The sequence below is a fragment of the Anabrus simplex genome, chromosome 1, assembly GCF_040414725.1.
Source record: "Anabrus simplex isolate iqAnaSimp1 chromosome 1, ASM4041472v1, whole genome shotgun sequence".
NCBI lineage: Eukaryota > Metazoa > Arthropoda > Insecta > Orthoptera > Tettigoniidae > Anabrus > Anabrus simplex.
Genome location: NC_090265.1, coordinates 1,634,602,976 through 1,634,627,207, shown reverse-complemented (window position 1 = coordinate 1,634,627,207; position 24,232 = coordinate 1,634,602,976). Strand labels below are relative to the sequence as shown.

Below are 24,232 nucleotides of genomic sequence, written 5' to 3'. Positions count from 1 at the left end.
AGCTTCCTAAAATTAGGGTGTAGGTATTATACGGTGGTGGGGATTATTCATGTAAATATGGTATTGTGGTGAAGGCGCGGGACTTATTACTTAATCGCTACTGCCCTCATACAATATTGGTTTAATTTCTCCGTATTGATGATTCTACAATTCACAATTATAAGGGTTGGAAGTTTCCACCTAATCAATACTACGTACATTCAAAAATGTGTGTTTGGTCCAAATTTGTAGATGATATATTTTCAATAATAGATGAACAAGACACTAATGGCAATGCCATCTTGGAATAACTGAACACACTAGATCAATCATAGGATATAAACTTCATGGTTTTGATCCGTATTGAATTGTGATCACAATAATAAACTTATGTTTTAAGCGTCCACCTTTTCAATACTATATTATGCAATGTTTACATTACATTTTAAATCTTGGAATTAGTTTCGGCCTTGGCTGGCCATCATCAGCCATAACATTGATGTATTTGTGCAGTTTATTATGGCTGATGATGGCCAGCCAAGGCCAAAACTAGTTCGAAGATTTAAAATTTAATGTAAACATTGCATAATATAGTATTGAAAAGTTGGACCATTAAAACATAAGTTTAATTATTATTGTAACACTAGATCAACACATAAAATTTACAATAGAAACAGAAACAAACTGTACTTTAAATTACTTTGATGTGACTTATCAGACTTGATGATCATTTATCATACAATATTTACAGGAAACCAACCGAAACCGCAAACACTCGCCCTAATATTTATAAAAACTCAAAACATTTAAGTTTCAAACCTGTCTTCAGTTACTGCTTCACCATCAGCTGCATACTCTTTTGATAAGTGATATGTTACAACATGTTAAAAATGAAAGCAGAGAAATGAATTCACCTTACCTACTTGCTCTTAAGGAGTCTCCAAAAGGTTGAATTATACTAAAGGAAACTAGGGTACAAAATTAAAAACAAAGATCTCCTCTTACATCACTGTGGTTTATTGTGAACAGTTCATACAGATGAGGGAAGGTTAACTACAGCCATCACCGAAGACACACGTTTGGATCTGGAATGAGCTAGCTTCGACTAACAGAAAAATAAAAGCATGAGAAATAATGATATGACTTCCACTCCTCTGTAAGTAGACTCTGATGAATGTATTAACGATGATTTAAGTACACAACTATTTCAATGATCTAAATATATGTTTAGAATGCCAAACCCGCTTCTTTGTACGTGGTGAATATTTTCTCTATTGAGTTAACGTAAGCTGCAGTTCGTAGATCGAGACCAAGGTTGAACTTCATGGCTGTCTTCATGATAGCCTACAATAAAAAAAAAGAAATACTTTAAACATTTTCATTATTAGTACAGTATTTGCAGTCATAAAAGAAAAACAATCTTAAAATAAATAAAAACTATTCCATAACCATACAAGAAACAAGCAAAGAAAGGAAGCTAGAAAAGAGGGTTCAGAATATACACAATGCATGTCAGTGTGTGTAGAGAGAGCAACACAGTGGAGACAATCATCAACATGAAAGGATGACAACACACACTGCTGTCTTCATAAATGAGCTCTCCCCTTAACAACCTTAGTTGTTCAAGATGATCTTTCTCTACACTTTACATTTCCCAACTTCATCAGGAAGACAAAGGTGGGTGGTTGTTTTTTTTTTTTTGACATCATTCTTAACCCTTTCGCACTCAGCGCGCCGATCTATCGGCGCGAGAGGTTATGGCGAGAAAGCTCACGGCGCCGATACATCGGCTCTGTCTTATTTACGGATTTTGGTCATTTGCGTAGCTGTTAAATCGTAACAGTTGATCGTGACGGTACCTTAAAGGGTTTAATTTGCGTTTAACTCAACAGATATATCCACCAGCCCTACAAAATTCTTTTATTTTCTACAAATGGAATATGTTGACCGTGAATGTTTATGTTGTGGTTACTTGAAGCTGTTATTGCGTGGATCTGTTTTGATTGTCTTATGAATACAACAAGTTGATCTTGCTATGAGTTTTGTTTATAGTTTATTTCATTCCTTTGGTATATCGTGTGTTCGATGTACTTCGTAAACTACAATTCTACTCCTTTTCATAACTCCGTTGTTGCACGTGCTTGCGTCATCTTTTTATCGTAATGGCTAGGCCATATTCAAGGCCGAATGAGGCCGATATCCTTGAATTTTCAGACGATATAGACAGCAATAATGACCTTTCTCCGAAAGTAATTCCCATTATGTGGGAAGTGACACGATCGTAACTGCTCACCATGCATCGGACCGCGAGGACCTGATATCGATGACCGTTACATGTACACTGAATAACTTTGTGCAATGCTTCATGAGTGAATTGCAGCACTCACATCATATTGATAACAAATTAATCAGAATTAAATGCTCTTTCACGTCTAAAAGTAAAGAAGGAAGACTCAATAATGTCTGATTTTTCTGTCACTGAAAACCATAATTTAATTTTTTTAATTTATTTTCGAAATTTAATAATTTTTTTTGGGCTTAACCAATAACAATACGTCCTAGGTATATTCATTTCTGAAATGCTCATAGTTTCAGGTATTAGTGTGATTTATTTTATTTTAATGTGTGTTAAACTGTTTACGCGTTGAATTTTTGTAATTTGCTTTGGAAAATCACAAAAATTAGTCTGAGTGTCTTCGAGCAAACCCCTGCATATTGGTTGAGTGCCAAAGGGTTAAAGTGGCAAAAGGAACATAAAAGGTTAGAAAAAAAAGAGTTCATATGCAAGTCTCTTGTTTCTCAACAGTAAGTATGTACCAACATGAAGTGATTGAGGTTGCTCGACATCCATTTCTTTTTAAACACTATTGATAAGTTTTCTGCTGTTTGAATATTGCCTACAGTAAACAGCCATGTAACAAAAATGTCTTCCCTACTGTAGAGGAAACTAGAATAGTGGGCCCCAGCATTTTCTGAATCATATCAAACCTTCTTGAAAACGCATTCCTGTTACCATTCCTCTCCATGTTGTTAACATTACAGTTTCCATACAAATGCAAACAGAGGAAAGAACATTGAGCATTGGGAGAAAAAAAAAAAAGACCTGAAATGGAAATACCACACAAGGCTACACATTTTGTTCCTAATATGGCATTGGACCACTTTCGACATGTATTACAGCTTGTATGCATTGTGGAATAGATTCGTACAAACCCTCAGCAGTCTTAAGTGAAATCTGGTACCATTCTTCACAAAAAGCTTTACTTAATTGCTTCAAAATGTTGAGTAAGAAATTGTTTTTCAGTCTTGAATTTAAATTTAAAACTGCCCACAATACTTCTATGATGTTTAAGTAGAGAGATTAAGCAGGCCATAGAATACATTGAAGATCATCTTGATGCATCTCTAACCAAAATTAAACAACACTGGCTGCGTTTACTGGCACATTGTCATCCTGAAAGATTGCGCCCTCTGAACCAAAGAATACACCCAAATACCTGAAACATTCACATGGTCACTGGCAATAATTTTCCTTCGTAAATAATAATAGGACCAAGAGAAATGCCGCAACAGTGCATCTTCAACCATTACAGACCCACAACTATGTTTCAAAGCAGGAAGCACGCAGCAGGCAAACTGGAGAGCACATCTCTAGGGTGTTTGCCATACACGAATGTGCCTTAATGTCTAAACAATCACAGTCAACCCAGCAGACTTACTCTCTTCTGCCATCAGAAGTTCATGCCTTATGCTCATTGCACACCTTAGTCACCTCAAAACAGAATAGGTGTGGAACTTAAGTATAGATTTGATGGGGGACTATAATCCAGATTTCAATCGGAAAGGCTTACAAGTCTCACTCGTGCAACTGAACTGCAATATGCAGATTCCACTGCTTCTCCAGCTTATACACTTGATGTGCTGCAACTGTCAGTTAACTGCTTTAGGACATATGCACAATTTGGCCTGTCCAACATTCCAAAAATGAAGTGCTTGCAGAGCCAGCTCCTGGAACTGCCTTCCCAAATTTCAATATTTTTCCATCTCCAACACACCTCTCGAACAAGTACGTCACTTGCTCTACCTTGGAAGTATTCTTTAACCAACGGTTCATCGGAGAAGGACATGGAGAACAGAATTTGTGCTGCCCATGTAGTTTTTGGACGTCTCCCCCATGGAGTTTTCCTGAATAAACATCGAAGAATATACACTAGTGATGCTGTATCGAGCAGTTGTCATCTCCACCTTGCTCTACGGATGTGAAAGACTATCACCATGATATCAAGAAACTAGAATGCTTCCACCAACAAAAGCTCAGATCAAATGGAATGACTGCATACCAGACATAATAGCTCTTGAGAGGGCAAAAGTGAACAGTATAAAGGGTATCCTCGGTCACAAACTCAGATGTATTGGGCATGTTCAGCATTTGGGGAATACCGACTTCCTCAACAAACCCTGTATAGTACAGGTAGGAGACCTAGTCGTGCTCCTCTGAAGCATTGTATGGATCGACTCGGGAAGATCTTGCGGAGCACAAACATTGATCTGTGTACTTTGTGTGCCATTGCAGAAAATCTTATTCTCTGGCGCAGGACCACTTCAGCTGCTGTTGCACGATTTGAACGTAAATGTCGAAGACATCAGAGATGTAAACTACCCAGACCCAGCCACGTCCTCCAACTTCCATTAAGTACAATTGATGTGGCTGCATGTTTCTTGCCAGGATTGGTCTGCAAAGCCATCAAAGACATCTGCACAGAGCACGCAGATAATTAAAGAACTGCAGGAGAGAAATTAATACCCTGATATTCATATCATCCGACGACTGATTGTGTCGAGTTAATGAGAGGTTTAGGAATTCCATTCTGCCTTGAATGTTGGGTTTAAGAAGCTCCCTCTGAATTGGTTTTGTGGAAAATATTTTCCAATCGTTCACCAAACTTTGATGTCATTTTTACTGGAATAGTGTAACAGAGCTTTGTAGACAATCTTCTTTAATGTTTGGTGATCCCTCTTGCATAGGACTAATTATCATCTAGCATTCTTCTTACCCGACAAAGTCTTTCTATACTCTGCATGTGCTGTCGTTTAAACACTGTAGCCCTCAATACAGTAAATAACCCAGTAGTCTTGTCACAAACTGCTCCAGCTAAACATATACCATGCAACATGAAAGTCTGATGGCTGAACTACTGCACACAAGCAAGCATACTAAACTGACTCATGTATGGCATAAGATATGCACATTTACTGATTAACATTCCAATGTAAATTTATTTAATACAATCACATGAAATATTTTTGGACTTTATGTTAATAAATGAGAACAGCAAAAGCAGCATATGGAGGAAGAGAAATGAACATGATGTTATTTGCAGATGATATTGTGATTTGGGGAGAAGACGACAGGAAGGTTCAAGAACAGTTGAATGTGGTGAATGGGAAGATCGAAAAATGTGGATTGAAAATAAGTGTCGAAAAGAGTAAAACTCTTGTTATGACTAGAGGGGAGAAAGAAGGGAAAGGTCAGATTAGACTTGCAGACAAGCCCCTGGAAGTAGTGGAAACGTTTAAATACCTGGGGAGTGAATTAATGGAGAATGCTCGACTGGATGCTGAGATTAGTAAAAGGATTCAAGCTGGAAGTTGTTTCTATCATAGTGTAAGAAACATGTTGTGGGACAAAGATGTGCCAACGGAAGCAAAGGATACTATGTACAAAATGTATTACGTACCATAACAACTTACGGAGCAGAAACTTGGACAATGACAAAGAAGGATGAGAATCGAATACTGGCAGCCGAAATGAAGTTCTTGAGGAGTATGATACAGAAGAGTAGAAGAGACAAAATAAGGAATGAGAAAATCCGGGAAGAAACTGGAGTGGAAAAAATGAATGATAGAATAGAGAAGAGCCGACTAAGATGGTTTGGGCACATAAAGCGAATGAGCGACGAAAGAATGCCAAAAAAGGTGATGGAAATGCAAATCCAAGGAAGGAGAGGCCGTGGACGACCACGATTGAGATGGAAGGATACCATCCAACGCAGCATTATAGAAAGAAACCTGGACTGGGACACAGTGTTGGAGGAGGAGTGGTGGAAAGACCGAAGAAAGTGGACAGGAACCATATTTGTCCCTACCCGGCTACAGCTGGATAAAGGGAAATGATGATGATGATGATGATGATGATGATGATAATGATAATAAATAACTTATCTGAATCATGTCTAATGTCTTCTTTACGTTAAACATAATTGGTTATTTATTATCTACAGTAGATAATATACATACTTTTTTTCGAATCACAAAATCTCATTTTCTTCATCACCCAACATCATTCCATTACTTCTGTTTGAGATTTATTTTGATCATGTATTACTCTCCAAGACTGTATTCATGTCATTCAGCAATTTCTCTAGATCTTCTGAAGACTCCAGTAAATTAAAATCCACAAGTCTTGGCTTTCTAATTTCCTCTCCTTGAACTCTTCCCTTTTCCAAATTTCTTAGATTTCCTTTATTGCTTGTTCTTATAAGCATTAAAATTGATGGGGATAACTGCATCCCTGACTAGTTACTCTCTGGTTAGTTTATTCTCTTTCATTTGATTCTTATCAATGCAATTAACTTCACGGTTGCCCCATCAGAGGCTTTAGGCCTCAGTATCCTCCATATTTTTTAGCTGACAAACCAACAGAAGTGTGGCTTCCACGATAAGCACAATTAATAGTGCAATTAAAGTGAACGTACCCATAGTTAAAAACATTACTGAAGATATGTAAATAACCATACGACATAACGGGTCCAGTCATCTGAGTGATCACCAATCACAAATGCAAAAAAACACAAAAAATCAAAGAAATCTTACTGAAATGGCCACACATTCATAAAAATGAAGTGTCACCAACAGATACGTAACACAGCAAATAAAAAAGTAAACAAAAACATTACTTAGACTGCCATATTATAAGACATTTCTTCAGCCACAGAATAGTCACTTTCTAGTGAAGAAAAAAAAAATCCTTAAAGATTTTTTTGTTTTGATTTGTCTTAACACTGTACAGTGCTACCTCAGCATTTACATCATTCTGCGATTCGCTGCCATCTGTTTCATATGTGGAGATGTAGGTGCAAATTTTGTTGAAAGCAGCTAATGCTCTGGCAAACTTAGGCAGAGGTTCAATTTCCTCTTCATCATCCCCTTGTTCACAATCTCTTGTAAGTGCTTGCACTAGTTCCAGCAGTAGCATAGTAACAGCTGTTATATGGTCATTATGCTGCAAGTGGCATGCTCACTATAGACTGCTGCGTACAGTACGTGTCAATTAACATCCACTGGCATGAGCTTATCTCAGTCCTCACCAAAGTTCTTCACTGGTGGATGGTGTCATTCATGTCTGTGCTTCTGACAAAGCCACACATGAAAACAGCTTTAAGTGTGGTGAGAAAAATGTGGCACCATGTTGAAACAACAAAGTGGATTGCCTGTAGAATACTGAAGATGTCATCTTCACCTCTTCCTTGGCATCCAACATACACAGTCCCTTGTACCAGCTGTTTTTCATACCTTCCTTTGAAGCACTTACATCATCCCAGCATCTAGAGGCTGGAGGACACTGGTACAGTTCTGGGTATAGAAAATAACTTTCACATTTCTCAAGAAAGAAATGTTACAGTGAGTAGGCAGCATAATTATCTAGAAACAAAACTATCACTTGGGCATCCACAGAATCATCCAGTCCGGGAAGAAATTTAAAAAAAAATGTTGGTATCATTTAGACTTTACTGTTTGCATAGTACCACACTGGTAAGTCACAGATATTCTTTAAGTATCTTTGTTTTACTGCTTTACCTATGACAGGGATACGCTTGTCTGATCTATCACAAAATCATGCCATCCTTTGCATTTTCCCTCCAGGACTTCTTTAAGTGCTAGCCTGCAATCTGGTAAGCAATTGAAAAAAAAAAAAAAAAAAGGCAGGTTTCATCTGCATTGTAGATGTCCTTCAGTTCATATGCTTCAACCACCTTTTGGAGATTTTCTTTCCATTTCTCCATAGCTAAACCACCAACTGGGATGGTACAGTACACTCACCAGCAAGCTTTCTGTATTAAGATGCCGTGAGGCTCCTTAAACCAGGAAATCCATCCATCTGAAGATGAAAAATTTCAACACCCATTCTTTCTGTGTTTCTTAAAAGCTTCTTCTCACAAGATGTTACCATCCACTGCCATTGTTAGTCTGGTGCAGAATGCTCCATAAGTATGATTATCAAAGGTATCCAATCATATTAACACATTGAAGATCAACCCAAGAGATCTCTGTTTTTACATACTGGCTTAGTTTCCAGCTTGTTGTGCTGTCTGTTAGCTAGAGTTTGAACTATTCGACATCATATGGAGTAGTAGGATTGCTGATATTAGTACCAATATTTTCTTCCAGTTTTACTATCACTGTAACTATGAAAACAACCTATATACATGGGTGGTCTTACACACATTCCTAGAGACAATTGTCAAGACGGAACGTCCATGGCAACATGCCTTATGTGACGACAAAATATTTCAACATTTATACGCAGATTCATTATCAGATGTGCCACATAGGTAACTAAGCCCTAAGAATTATCGTAGTTTATCAGCTGACAGTAGGTGATAGGCTACGAGAATTTTGGCTTTTATGCACCTCTTATTTCCTTGATCATTCATACAATTGTGGGAGGGATTATGAGTTTCAAACGGTGTAGTCATGGAATATAAACTATAGTTATAGCTACATCTTTCCTTCTTTATTTAAAATTTCATGTATTTAACAAAATATTGGATAAGTATAACTATTCCCTGGAGCTACAGTGCGAATGTCACTTCCACTTCCACCAGTGGCACATTCGATTGCTGACGGATACAGATATTTGTGATTATGTGCAGACCAGCATCATAGGTGCCGAGTGAGAGTGAATTGGACATTTCTAATGATCAACGGCAAACACTACATGAGGAGTACCCATAAAGAGAAATCCTTCCATACTTGAATACAATACATATATTAAAGGAGCAAACAGGGCATTCCTATTATACTGTGCCTAGAAAAACTACTGAATGTATTCACAAACTGTACTGCTTTGAAAGGTATCACACTGCAAATACTACTAACCAACACAGTAGATTGAGTGCAGCAGTGTAATATCTTTCTTGGAGACTAACTATCCTGTCTACATGAGGTAGCAGCCTCCATTCGGAGCCTGTCATCAATGTGTTAAAATACTAGGCTCTTGTTAGAAAGGAGCAAGTTTGATACCTGTCTGAAAGCCCAGTGAACAGTGCCCTGACAGAAGTGCTGGAAACTGCTTGGTGACAACTGTAAAAAGTCTGCCAAAAATAAACATCTAACCCTGGACATAATGTAGATTTTCTTTTACAAATATGAACAGTTGACAAAACTCTTTCAGTCTTCAAGTAAAGCTGTCTGAATCGCTCTGTCTCCTTCCAACTGTTGCAATCACTCTGCTTTACGTTTTCCATGGTTCCCTAAACAATACCAGGCAAATATGAAAATGGTCCCTCAAGCAAGTTCGCCGCTGATCGATTCCTCAGTACTTGTTCTAATTACTGCAATGATGGAACATTAAATCCAAGTATAACATACCAGTCCTTTCGTGAAATATAGTTTCTTGAAAAACACTATCCAAAATTTAGTAGTGATCGGACTGCAATTTCTGGACCATTTCTTTGAGGAACATCTAATGTGGGATTTTTTAATATACAATTTAATTAGGATGCTTGCAGGACCAATTGAACAAATAATCTGGAGAAATATTTCTGAGAACTGATAAGATAAATAAATAAATAAATAAATAAATAAATAAATAAATTTTCTTGTTATGGTCCTTACCCTAGCAGAGCGTTCCATGGTGTAGTCAAGACCAGAGTGGACAATGTCTTTCTCGGAAGCACCAGAGATACGCTTCTGGAAAGCTTCAGATGGTGTAACAGGGATACGGCCACCAACACGTCCAAACCTCCTCTCCAAAGATTCTTGGACAGACTCTGTAAATGAGAATAATGAACAATTAATGTTAACAGTCTGTAGAAATCAAAGAACTTCCCAACAAGAACAGTGAACTGGTGGTCATAAGATTAGGAACTTTGTAATATCTCATGTTTTGAAGGTCTAAGAAACTGTCTAAGAAACTAGTTTACTGGAGATAAGGTAGCCAGTTCCTGTACAATCTTCCATAAGCTAGTAACATTTATTTGGCCAGAACTGGAATGGGTAATGTTAGTACAGTAGAACCTCGATTATACGTTCCCGGAAACTACGTTTTTCTGTATTATCCGTTGAAATTATGTGGTCCCGCGAGCATCCTAATTAAGCCACGCTGTAAAAATCCTGCCTTATCCGTTCCTTGAAGAAACGATTTCCTGTATCAACCGTTCAGAAATTTCAGTCCCATCAACGCTAAATCCTCGATCGCGCGTTTTTCAAGAAACTGTATCTCACGAAAGGACGGCTACAGCATACTTGTGGATCTTAGTGTTAACGTTCACTCATTGCGGTAATTTGAGGAAGCGGAAAAGCGATCGGCGGTGAACTTGCATAAGGGACCATCTTGGCATCGCATTCTGGTGGTATTGTTTAGAGAATCAAAATCATAAAGCAGAGTGTGTCCACAAACAACTGGAAGGAGACAGAGCGCATTTCGACAGCTCTACTTGAATGTCAAAAACATATCAGATAGATGTAAGGCTTTTCAGGCGTTTGCTCTATTAACCAGCGTTTCGTCTTAGGTCTGACACTAGACTCATCAGAGTGGGATGTGTCAGAACCTACCCACTGACGCTGGGGTGTATGCAGGTGAACTTATCAGAAGCCCTTAAGAGGCACAGTCTGATAACTGCATACGGGAGATAAATCTCCACAATGGAATTATTGCCCGCCTAGCTGGTTAATAGAGCAAACTCCTGAAAAGCCTTACATCTGATATGTTTGACATTTTTGACATGCTCTATTGGTGAAAAATATCTAATTTCCTCCATGGGAATTTAGAATTTTCCAGCTCTACTTGAAGACGGAACGAGTTTCGTCAAATGTTCGTACTTGCAAAGCATCTACAATGTCTACATTATGTCCAGGGTTAGATGTTTACTTCCCCCCCCCCGAGTGTATCGCCGAACAGATTTTCGGCACTTCCCTCAGGGCACTGTATAGGCACTGAGCTTTCAGGCAGGAATCTAAACTGCTCCTTCGTAAGTAACACAAAGTTAGTATTTTAATATTATCGTATATGATTGCGTTATCGAGACCAGAACAGATGTTGCACCTTACATACATAAAGCCATGGAAGGTTTTGGGATTACCTATTACTGTTTTGGTCCCAGTGTAAGACTAGGAATTTCACATTATTGCGTCAAAATGTTGAAACCGCAGTAGTTTTATTTGTGCACGTTACATGTAAAAACTTTGCATCATTTCCCACTCGTACCAACTAGGACAGCGAGCACGCTTTCCAGCTGAGCTCAAGGTCGTGAATATCCATAAATTCAGAAGTTTTGCTGATATTTTTTCTCTTTATCCAATTTGATCGTGATTAGTGACGGACATATTTGAATATAATGCATTCGAAAACTTGAGAATCGATATTTACATTAGAAACAATATTCTCAAGTTCAACAAAACCTTTAAAAGTCAATGCAGGCTGCAGGCCTAATTTGCGCGGTACAAGATTTCTACAAACTGACTACGAACAGTACACCGGTGACCAAATTACAATGGAAGATTTAAAGAAAAAAGGATTTCGCAATCATGTTGGGTGCTTTTGTATCCAATGTGCTGTATTTTATTAGATTAGAGAATTAAAAAATACTTGTGGTCGATTGTTTGGCTTGATGTTATTAGGTTTTTCGAACAATTTGACCGATCAAAGTTGCTGAACTGAAAGAAGTTTTCAGAGGAAACTGACGAAGTTTCCCCGGTAAAACTGAATGTAAAGTTTCGAGACTTTTAAGTTGCGTACCGGTAATTAATGTTTGAAACCGGCCCCACGGTCGAACTTGCCTGCCTCTCACCCGGAGGACCCAGGTTCGACTCCCGGCCTGGTCAGGCATTTTTACCTGGATATGAGGGCTGGTTCCAGGTTCACTGATTCTACGAGTACCTTTAATTGAGGCACTATCTAATGGTGAGAAGACGACCCCAGTCTAGAGAGCCCGGAATAACGGGCGAGAGTATTCGTCACATTCACCAAGCGTCGCCTCGTAATCTGCAGGCCTTCGGACCGAGCAGCGGTCGCTTGGTAGGTGGAAGGCCCATAGGGGCTGTAGTTTGGTTTGGTTTGGTTTAGGGGTGTTTGTAAGATTTTAAGTATACATATTTCTTTTTTGTGATGCTTAGCCAAATTGTTCATGGTTCATTCATTCCTGGATTTTCCGTTTTCCCGTGTTGTACATTTTTTTCGGTGGTCCCTCCAAAAATGGAAAATCGAGGTTCCACTGTAATCTCATAGAAAGCTAAATTACTGCCTACCTTGGTAACCTGTACAAATAATTCATGCAAAATAACGCAAGTGTATTGTTTCCAAACTGGTCATTGGTCTGTCCATCTCTATCTATTGAAAGAAGTCATGGTGGTGGGGAACATGTTCCATTTAAGCTTTTAAAAGCCAACCAACTACACTACAAAGCCACTAAAATATTAATTTCTTCATCAAGTGGGAACAACAAAGACTTTTATCATTCTTAAAACAGTTTTCTTCATTTTTCTATTGATACGACAATTACAACAGGTTATGATATTTGATATCATCCTCATGCTATATTGGGAAAACCTCTGAAGGGATTGCCCTCAGTTTCCTGTGATATGGTAGCTATAGTCTCCAACCAATCCTTCATAAACCAACAAAGTTATGTGGCCATTGTCAGAACTTGAATGGGTTATTTTAACACATATCTTAAACCACATAATTTTATCTAAAGTGCTGATGAGTTCATTAGATGCTGGTGAACAATTACTTCACAATCTTCTTCATAGCAATTCAACCATTTAACTCATGTAACTTCTCAATCCCAGAAAGTCATACTGCAACAACATTATAACTAACAACTATTTATTTTGATTGTTTCATGACAGTTGAATGGCCTACTATTCAAGATGCTCTGTAAACTAAACAGGTGATCCCCAGATCACAGTGACAGAATAATGAAACCAAAACAGAATGTAAGGTAGTGACAAAACAGTCTTGCAACACCAGTAAAAATATGGAATATGATTTGGAGTATAGTTACAGGATAGTTATTTACAGGTGAATGATAAAACTTGCAAAGCTGGTTCAAATTATAGGGTGACAATTGAAGGACATAAGAATGATAAGCAAAAGAAGAGAAATGAAATAAGAAATAACCATATTATCAAGACTCCATAGTATTCATCAGAGGAAAGCAGAAGGGAACACCAAGGATAAATACAAACAGCAAAGCATTTCAAAGAAACTATTCTACTACACCTACTGGCAAGAACAGTTTTTCTCTTTTGACAACAAGCACTTTTATATCTGTGATACTGAACTTCTGACCAGCAGCTCAATTCAATTCCTCAGCACTGTTTAAAATATGAACTGTTACAGTGTTGTCTAAAACCAACCAAATTTTGAACATTAAATGGTCTACATAATTCTAATTGCACCGTTGTAAATTCCAATATCATCCTGTGCTGAGAAGATAAAGATTCATTGATCCCTATGAGAGGTATAGTAAACCACACTGAGATGTACAATATACCTACACAGCTTAAGCCACTAATGTATTACAATGGCAATACCACTGCACAAATTTAAGATATTTAATGAAACTAATGTAGAATGAATGCCTATTTTATATCCAGTTAATTTGGTAATATGAAAATATAAAAATAGGATAATTACATATCTGATAGAAGAAAAAGTAAATATGAGTGGAATAATCTGCAAGAAAAAAGTTTTTCTTCATTCCAGATACTGTTTTAAATTTCAGTCTCTTTTCTCAAGTCAGTTTCAAATTTTCTGATATTTTGCTATTTTCGCTATACTTCAGTTACGTGGTAACAAACTTCAATTGTATTCATGAGACATCTCCAAGGTTATACATATTTTACTTTTATAGACAACATTGGACAAATAAGTTTAACACTAGAACTCACCCAGTAAATGGTAATTAGATTCTCTCTCATATTTAAATGTAAGTCGACCATATGAGACATGATTCAGATTCTTCAGCCACTCGAAGAAGGATACTGTCACACCACCAGCATTGATGTAGAGGTCAGGAATGACTAGAATATTGCGATCAATCAAGATTTTGTCAGCTGCAGGGGTGGTAGGTCCGTTGGCAGCTTCTGCAATGATCTGTCAAAAACAAAAAGATTTCTTAATATTTAGACAGAACTCATTCGAGATCATGATATGCATTTATCTTCATATTGTGATCTTTCCTACTTTTTAAAACACCACTCAAACTCATTCGTCTACTAATGTGAATCCACACCATCTTTCTACTGATAGCTCGGAACGTACTGTGCCGTTTCCATGTGGAACGAGGGCGACAGCGCGAGTGACGACAGAGAATGCGAGGCCTGGAAACATGGCGCCGGAACAGTCTGGACCTGCATTCATTTATATACGTTGACAACGCAAGGAAGTGAACTTGAAGATGAGACTTTACACTCATTTTTGAGCGCAAATATGTGTAAATTTATGTATATAATGTTAAATTTAAGCTTTGTGTAGATTATAAAGACAAGACGAAACCAAAGGGAATGCAAACAGGGTAATGTTATGTAAGATAAAATAGAGAGTTGGTAAGAGTGACGGTGGCGACACCTATGTATCCATGTCTTTGTTCTAGTGAGAAAGGTGGAATACAGAGCATTGTCATTGTTGTTGGCTTGCTGTTGGAGTGTAGTCGATGTATGTGACGTTTGAAAAAGGTCGTCGTTAAAGCAAGCAGATTGCAAGAGTATATTGATGGGAATAGATGTGTATACAATCTGAGTCATGAAAAGAAGTCGAAATATGCGACGTACATTATAAATGCGTGTTAATAGTGGCAAATAGTAATGAAATACTGGCAATTACGCGGAGCCAAGCCATTACATGGAAACCAACGCTATACTTGAAAAATTAATGTCGGTATCTTGTGAATAGTTACGTATATCAAGGACTGTATGTATTGTTGAATATAATAATGATTCTATGTGACTATGGTAAACTAATGCTAGCTTGTTTCAGGTGCAATCTACATGAGAAAGTGATAATGATTCCAAAAATAAACCCAGGTCATAAGAAAACAACATGGAGAGCTAAAGTGTGAGAGTAGGTTCCAGCCGAGACAATGGCGTGGTTACGGGGAAGGATTACTTAGACCATGCGCTACCTCTACCCTGGTCTACAAGTCAGTATTCATCGTCAGTATTCATCCATATATTCATAATGCCTTTTCATGGTTAATTTTGTTATATTTCTTAGTAGCTATAATGTGAGATAGTAGTGTTTAGACATGTCCTGAAGTAGTTCGTTAAGACGTAAGAATAAGTGCACGATAAGCGATTGGATATTGAATTATTTGGCTTGTAGCTATTTATTTACATACGCATTTGGCGACGCGGTGTTATAAATTTCACAGTATCATGTGCGTGAATGATTATCTATGGAAGGAAGTCGACTTCGTCGTTTACATTATGTTGTATTGTAATTACTGAAAGGTTTACGAGCTTATGCGAGCATGTGTGACATGTGTTAAGATACAATCTAGGCATATCTGTTGCGATGTAAACGTTGGTAATGCATGGGTAATGGAAATGCGATTTTTTGCTAATAGTGAGATAGTGAATTTTGTGAATTCAAGGGCGAATCATTCTTCGAGCAATTGATCACAGCATGTTTGTTATGATGATGAGCACGAAACTATGGCATTCGTGGTATTAGAGAAGGATATGAATACATGAGTAATGATGAGTGTGCCACGTGAGTATTAAGTGCCTGCAGTGTTGATAGTTGTGGTGATAATAAATAATTCAGTGTGGTGTGATATCGTGATATGCTAATGAAGCTTGTGATGAGCTCATGTGTATTTTAATGATTTTAAGGTAAAATGTGCTGTGTAGTGAAAAATCATGATATTAATTTGAGATGTAGTAGTGAAAGTTCACCGTGTAATTCGTTACGAAGAGCGTGCCATTTTGATGTGTTGTTTGCTGTGGAATCAAACAATGTAATGAATGTGCATGTTACATATGTAAGTGTATGCTGAAATTGTAATGCTGATTACTAACTGCGAGGCTATGTCGACTATTATAATTTGATCTATTGTCACGACATTATGAATACTGTATTCGAGATTCACGTTCCGTTATGATTTTCGGCCAGTACGGTAGCGATATGCTTGCGGCGTGTAAGGAACTGACCACACACATGGCTACAAGGATGCGAACCATGATATCTGTTAGGTTAAGAGCAGCACTTCATGGAGATAGTAATTATAGGTAGTGTAGATATCATGTGATGCTTTAATTTGATATGCGAGTGAAAATATTTCTTGTTGATATATGTGTTTCCTTATCGTTCATATCATTCATTAGTGCTAGGTTAAAATGATCCTCGAAGGTATGTGTGAGGGTAGATGTGTAATTATTGTTACGTTAAGGCGAACATCCTCAGGACAACATAATTTGAATAGGACATGGTATACCAAAATTCAGTTCAAGAGCTTAGGAAAAGTATCCTTCCGCATGTGAGCACGTCCCCTGTTCCCCCTTCCTGTCTCCGTTTGCCATCTCCGCCACAACCAGCTTATCATTAACGCCGTGCATCTATCTGGCAAGTACTTCATTCTGAAATAGTGAAGCATCAAACGAAATCACTTCCTTTCACACAGCTGTACTTGGATTACGTACCATACCTATATTCCTTTATTGACCATGTAAAACCTACAGATTACTGACGAATACCGAGGCAAGAGAAGCAAGGTTTATTTTTATTTCATAATGCAATTTGTGTGAGGCACATGGAGACTTACAACATAAGTATACGATTCCGCTCTCGTGCAACAACTGTCAGTGGCAATTTCTCGAAGTTCAAAAAGCTGAAAAACCCACCCGTGAGTGGGATTGCAAAATACAATGTTTCCAGGAATGTTGTAAATATTGTAGTCTCATCGTTCGGAAGGTAAAAAAATGAACTCATGATCCCCTCATGACAACATTTCTGCAGGTAGAGGGCGGTTACGAATATAAAGCAAAGTACAAATTATTATTATTATCATCATCATCGAATACGCCAAGGATCATATTTCCATACTGTGTTAAAGCCCTTCCTGTTTTACTTACGGCGAGTGCTGAGCTGACACATCGACCTTTCGCTGGAGACTTGGATTTTCCGTGGAGTTTAAATTCCACGCGAGCGGCGTACACACTGTACACAGAAACGCTGGTCAGCTACGCGGTCTTTTTCACATCTTCCACAGTCCACAGCGGATTCTAATCTTGTAGGCTACTGTAAACGTTTAAAACAATTTGGTTTAGATTTCCTACTTCATTTTTCTCCACTTTTGTTAGCTTCAAAGTATTTCACAGGGTACTCAAGCGTCACAGCATCACACACGTGTTGCTCACAGCTGGCAGCCATTATGAATACTGAACATGCTGTTGCAGCCAGTATTGCCAACAGTTTTCTTGGATCCATCTTCAACGTCACACATATTATGCGAACTTATCAGCAATGGAATGAACTCTAACAAAGCTTACTAAGTACACAGTGCAATAAGATATCAATCTCATTTTTTTGCTACATACACCACTGAGGACAATAACTATTCATAGCCATCTACGTATGAAATATACGAGTTGGTAATGAACCCGAATAACATACAACCTGTGATATATTTTCCATATTTATACAGGGCAAAACATTTTAATTCGTCAAGTCAGCTCACCAGAATATCTAACCAAATTGAAGAAAGCTCCTGACTTCAGGAACAAGTAATAACCCTAGGGAACTATTTGGCACTGCGGAAGCCTTTTCACCAACCAGAAGTTTGACTAACATCAAAGGGACCGCTAAGTTCTTGAGTTGACTCTCAGTATAGTGATCATTTGATTTCAGTTTAGGTTAGCCAAACCATGAAAAGACATTACTGGCTGGACCCATTCGACGTAAATAGATGTCAAACTTCTTAAGAATGTACTCCAGGTATAATGTAAAATATGGCACAAAAGGTATCAGACAATACAATTAAGTAAGAATATTATCAGATAGGTTGCCTCATCCAAATAGAATATGCACAATGAGATCTCTAAATGGTTATCAGTTTTCAAGGTCAATAATTAATTGGTATTGTGATACTTGTGTTTGTATTCACAACTAGTTTTGGAAAATGAGAATCACATAAAACATATATCACTGCATTATGTTGAGGTAAAGACAGGTTAATGATTGGTTTCGATTGCAATGATTTCATGTGTTGGAAAGTTAAATGCACGCTTTGGTTTTGTCTTAGCTTGGATAGGGATATTTTAATGAATAAATGTAATCCAATCCAGAATATCTCCATTCTTTCATTAGTAATTAGCTGTAAACAACATTGCTTGTAAATCAAATCCCAACCTCATGGTCACAATAGATTATGTGTGTCGCACGAGTCATGATAGTAGGGAGCATAGGCAAGATATCAACGAATTTGAACCATATTACGCTGGCGTATCATGACATCGAAGAGATACTCCACAAATTAGACTCCAGAAACTTGGTCGCCCGATAGGATTCCAGATTCGACTTTCTGCAACCGACACGATTCAACACCATTCGAGTTCAGGAACTTGAACCATCAAAGTTACGCACCAATCCATACACATTAGCTAGACAAGGTATCGCGACTCTCTGACATAGCCCCCACAACGAGAAGAACCCGTCAAGACCCTGAGTGCAGAGGACTCATCATCGGGGGGGGCGCAACACCACGGTGGGGCCCGATCCCAGATGCTGCATGTGGCGCCCAACCGTAGGACACGATCACCATGTATTGCAATACCACTTATAAACAATAAATTTCATGGTTGGGCCCATATTGATGGATATGACTTTTTACAAGAACTTTATTATCCACCTAATGAATACAATCAATCAATCAATCAATCAATCAATCAATCAATCAATCAATCAATCAAGTTCAATAAACTGTATTGATTAGGTGTATAATATACTGAAGTTTTTGTCAAAAGTAAGACATAACACTTAATTGAGCAGCTTGTCGTCCTTTCTCCCAAGTCTTCCCAGCCCCAGCTGCACAAGAAATGTGATTCGAATTGAAACAGCAAGGATGTCACCCTTCAATATTCTTTTAAAAATATAATTTGCTTACATCGCACCAAAACAGATAGGTCTTATGGCAACAATGGGACAGGAAAAGGCCGCGGCCTTATTTAAGGTAAAGCCCCAGCATTTACTTAGTGTAAAAATGGGAAACCACGGAAAACCATGTTCAAGGCTGCTGACAGTGGGGTGTGAACCCACTATCTCTCAAGTACTGGATACTGGCTGCACTTAAGCGACTACAGCTATCGAGCTCAGTAGCCCTCAAATTCTTAGAAAGGCCCTGGCTACTCAGTGGCAAGAGTTATAATGCATCTACTGTATCTGATGCTTGGTAAAAGTAACAGTTTTATAGATAGCAATAATATTTTTATGATGGATAGTTGTAGACACACGTAGAACAGGTATTGCCAGCAAATTTTCAACGGGTCCTCTTTGGTATTAGATGCCAATTTTAAGTTAATGGTTACTAAACACACTGATAAAAGAATAATTGTGCAGCCAGAAGAAAATACTGCATAACTAAAGCCAACAGTTGGTGTTGACATGAAGACAAAGATAGCCTAGAAATGCGCATTGTACAAGAAAGGCATTCAGTGGCCTGCAACAAGGATGCTCTAAGGAAGTCCAACATGAAACTGTGAGGTATGTACGCAAAAAACGCAAGGTCAGAATGGCCATAACATGAGATGCATTATGAATGCAAGTTTGCAAAGAGGAATTACCTGAACCTTCAAAGGCAGTATCAGATACCTCTAATGAAAATGATTAGGGAACTAGGTAGGATTTACATTATACTTATGTGTTTATTTTTTCTCAAATTAAATATGAAATTTGTTATAAGTAAAATTATGATTTCACAAAGCACTTTTAAGGCTGATTTAATATTTTTGATGGAAAAAGTGAGGTTCGTCTTGCATTCAGAATCGTCTTGGATCTGGAGAAATATGGTGTGTCTACAGGGCTAGTTGTAAATACAGTAGAGTCTCGATTATCCGACCTAAACGGGACCTGGAGTACGTCGGATCACCGAAAATGTCGGATAATACAGAATAACTTTGAAAATGAACTGAAACAATCAGGAAGGCTATACTCTAGTACTTAAACAATGACATGTTTTACGGTACTCTATTTATCAAGTTATCAATTCAGTTGTACAGTAGATGCAGTATTGAACGAAAACATTCCATATCTCTTACGAAAAGAAACTTTTCTCCACAGATATTAAGCTGCCTAATGCCGTACCGTTTTTTTCCACCGATCAAGCCACCCAGCACTGGCAGGAAAATTAGGGTTCCCTTAATTAAACTCCTTCCGGAAACACACAGCGTTTTCCTGCAGAATGGGGCCAGATATTAGCAGGCCCTTTTCGCGGTGTTGAGATAACCAAAGAAATAGTGCTTCACTTACTTTTTCGTACTCACATTTTTAAAATGTTTTTCTCTGCTCTGGTAGAGCACCACTTTTCAATTTCTTCCCTCAGTTTTTCCAGTCTCCCACCGTAACACAACCAACACCATAATCTGAAGCCACATTTTGAAGAATTTCCCCTTTGTCCAGTGTCTTTAATGCACTTAACTTGTCTTCCATAGAAACAATCACTTTCTTCCATGTACTCGCTATACTCCCTGAGGATATGAAAATTATAACACCCGCACCCAACCAATACTACAATGAACAATGACTGAAGACACACTGCACCTGTCCTTGAGAAAAAAGAAATCTGTCCTACCGCCAGTGGTCAGGCCAGTGCTTGTCCCATGGACGCACCCTCCACACCGGGTGTGCCTGAATTTAGTCTCCACCAAAAGTTCAAATTAAGTCTACCAGTGTCGGATAACACGGAATGTCGGATAAGCGAAGGTCGGATAAGCGAGACTCTACTGTACACAATTATAAGGGTGCTTAATTCACACATAGAAAATTGTAGATCGAATAGTGAATGGTGAAGTCGCCAGCAAGAAGAGCTTAGGGACCACCAGACTCACGTGGATGGAAGAGAGAAAGCTGGCACACAGCTAGAAAATGAAAGCATTCTGGGCCAAGAAGAAGCAGAAGGCCTTGGTCAAGTCAAAATAACCCCTATGATCTTCAGTAGACACTAATGACCCAAATGAATTTTTTTAAGCATACCGTAGTAGTAGGGGATTTATTTGTGTGAAATACACGCCTTATAAAAGGGTTCAAGGAGCAACGTTTTAGAATAGAAGGCAGAACACATTGGTCGTTGCAGGAAGATTGTATTATTATAATAATAAATATCAACAGATTTAGTAGATAGTGAGCTTTCAGGAGAGAAAAAGGACGTCCAGAAATTTTTCCAATCTCCTGTGCTAAATTCCCATACAAGTGCTAGCAGTAGTTTGTTTTGCATTTTGACTTTCACGTGTTCACATATGAGCAGTTTCTCCAACAGGTGAAAATATTTCCTTTGGATCGTATGATGTAGTGAGCCCATACTTCATCTCAACCATCATACTTTACCCATTCTAAACAAAGAAAAGGAAAGTTATTGCTGAGAAAGGTACCTCCTAATTTTCACACTATGTAGAACAGTGATAGTGAATTTTTATATCTTTGCAGCTGTTTGTAATATATGTAGCACATTTTAATTTCATTATCTTTTTATTACTTTTATTACTGTAACATTAAGTAAGATTCTATTAAAATAAAATTCTAATGGAATCTTACTTATTGTTATCTTCAATATGGAACAAATTTCACAGCAATAAAAACTCGCTGCCTATCTGAACTTCAACTCAATGAAGAGACAGCAACGAAATCTGTTAGACAACTGCGCGATATACTTAGAACACGCGAATTTGAAACTTGGTGTGCATATCCACAAAAAGGAAGAGGTGTTGAGTTATTTGCTCAAGTTCCTGCTGCTAATTCTTGGGTTACCAGAAGAGATGGTTTAACTTGTTCGGAATGGAGGGAGATGTTGAAGATGACAGCGATGGTTGCACCAGTACGTACTCTGCCGGGACGTTCTACCAGCACAGGCCACTGCAGACACTGCAGTGAGTATGAAACCTTACCACATGTGCTGGGGAGTTGCCCTCAAGGAGAACTGCTTAGGATCAAACGCCATAACATCATCAGAAACCTGATTGCTAATGCTCTTCATCTCAAAAATCTAGAAGTGTACGAAGAAGTCCACTGCCTCGCCGAAGGAGGCAGCACTCGCAGGATTGATATTATAGCGATTGACAGATGGAGGAACGAAGCAGAAATTGATCCTACGGTACGCTTTGAATCTTCAGCCTCTCAGCCGACTGACGTAGACAATGAGAAAAAGGATATCTATAATCCAACCATCCCTTTCTTTCTTGAGTCGTATAACCTTAAAAAAATTACGGTGACTGGACTTTTCTTTGGCGCGAGGGGAACAATTCCCAAATCTTTCGTCACATGGCGACAAAAATATAAACTAGCGAGAAGCCTACAAGATGAGATAGTCGTCTCACTCATCAAGTACTCCGTTTCGATTCTTCGTCACCATTTATATGGAGTTCATGCCATTTAACATGGTTAATTGTAACCTATCATTTTTTAAACATTAATCTTTTTATCTTCCCTCAAAATTGTTATTGTATATTATTCTGTGTCTTATGGCAAATCTAGGGTGTCCTGGATCAGACTAAATAAATAAATAATAAATAAATAAATTATAGGATAGATCATTTGAAAATGAGAGAACTTTGCAGTACATCACTGAAGCATCCAGGGTGTTGGCTGCAGCTTTAGAATATTTCTAATAATTAAAATAAAAAAACTAAGGGACAATACTTACAATTAGAAGTTGAACTTGTTGCATCTATTCACTAACTGATAATACATTAATGTCTAAGACTTGACATGTCAAAGTAAAGTATTAAAAAATAAAGCCCACAATTGTCCAATCTTGGAATTACATCATTACAATACTACTATACCTCTACTTGCTTTGACAGCCTAAAAAATCTGAACAGAATGTACAACTTAAGTGAGCTAAAACTTTAGAACATTTCACTTCATATTAAATTCATCACTGGGAATCTTCTAAACCGTCCATTAAATTCCTTTAACATGAATACAGATTTACTTACCTTGGCCTGAATACGATGAGCATTATCAGAATTGATGACCTTCTCAATAGCAGCAGGGATGAATATATCACAAGGCTCATACATTAGATTCTCTCCTTCATATTTACTGGCTCCTGGAAAGCCAACAATGCTACCAGTGTCATTACGATAGTCCTCCAATTGCTGGAACGGAAATCAAACTTTCTCAGATACAAAGCACATTTAGCAACAACAAAAAATGCACGAGCCATATACTGTATCTCAACTTGGCAACAAATTACCATCTACATATATTCAATCTAACAAGTTCATTATACAGTGAAAACTCAGTGGTACGTTCCTCATTAACGCGTTTTCCCGCTTAGCATGTCGTAAATTCGAAGTCCCAATTCTCATCATATTGAATTTATATTAATATACCTCACTTGTTGCATCACAAATGTTTGCTTTTACCGCTTAGTATGATAACATTTTTCCTGGCCCTGAAAAAGTTATGTCAACCTTTGTGAAAGGAACGCAATTTTCAACTCAGGTAAGAGCCGTCGCCACAGTTGCGTGACAATGGCTAAAGACCTTGAATTTCTGAACTTCACAGGATAAATTGCACCTTTGGTGAGCAAGCTGTTAGCCTCAGGAATGTTCAGTTTTGCATGCCAGTTAGCAGCAAGATTGCTGAGTAACACAGTAAGCCTGTTTGTGCTTGTATTTTGCATTCCGTTCAGAAGTTAGAAATTTTATTTTGCATTGAGTGGTACAATGAAGGGTAGCGAATATTTGTCACGGGATGGCCTATAACTGGATTAGGAACATAAATCTTTTGTCTCTTGTGATAGCCAAGTTATAA

At 38.0% G+C, this 24,232-nt stretch overlaps 1 protein-coding gene across 1 annotated transcript in view; it reads right to left on the bottom strand.

Moving 5' to 3' along the window:
• Positions 1 to 975: 975 nt before the first annotated feature.
• Gdh (glutamate dehydrogenase, mitochondrial) overlaps positions 976 to 24,232 on the bottom strand; it is a 135,200-nt gene continuing 111,943 nt past the window's right edge. The window contains exons 6-9 of the mRNA XM_067138328.2: positions 23,410 to 23,571; positions 14,155 to 14,359; positions 9,877 to 10,031; positions 976 to 1,323 (exon numbers count right to left, since the gene is read on the bottom strand). Of these exons, the coding sequence (XP_066994429.1) occupies positions 1,207 to 1,323; positions 9,877 to 10,031; positions 14,155 to 14,359; positions 23,410 to 23,571 (639 nt within the window). The 3' untranslated portion in view covers positions 976 to 1,206. The remainder of the gene's footprint in view (positions 1,324 to 9,876; positions 10,032 to 14,154; positions 14,360 to 23,409; positions 23,572 to 24,232) is intronic.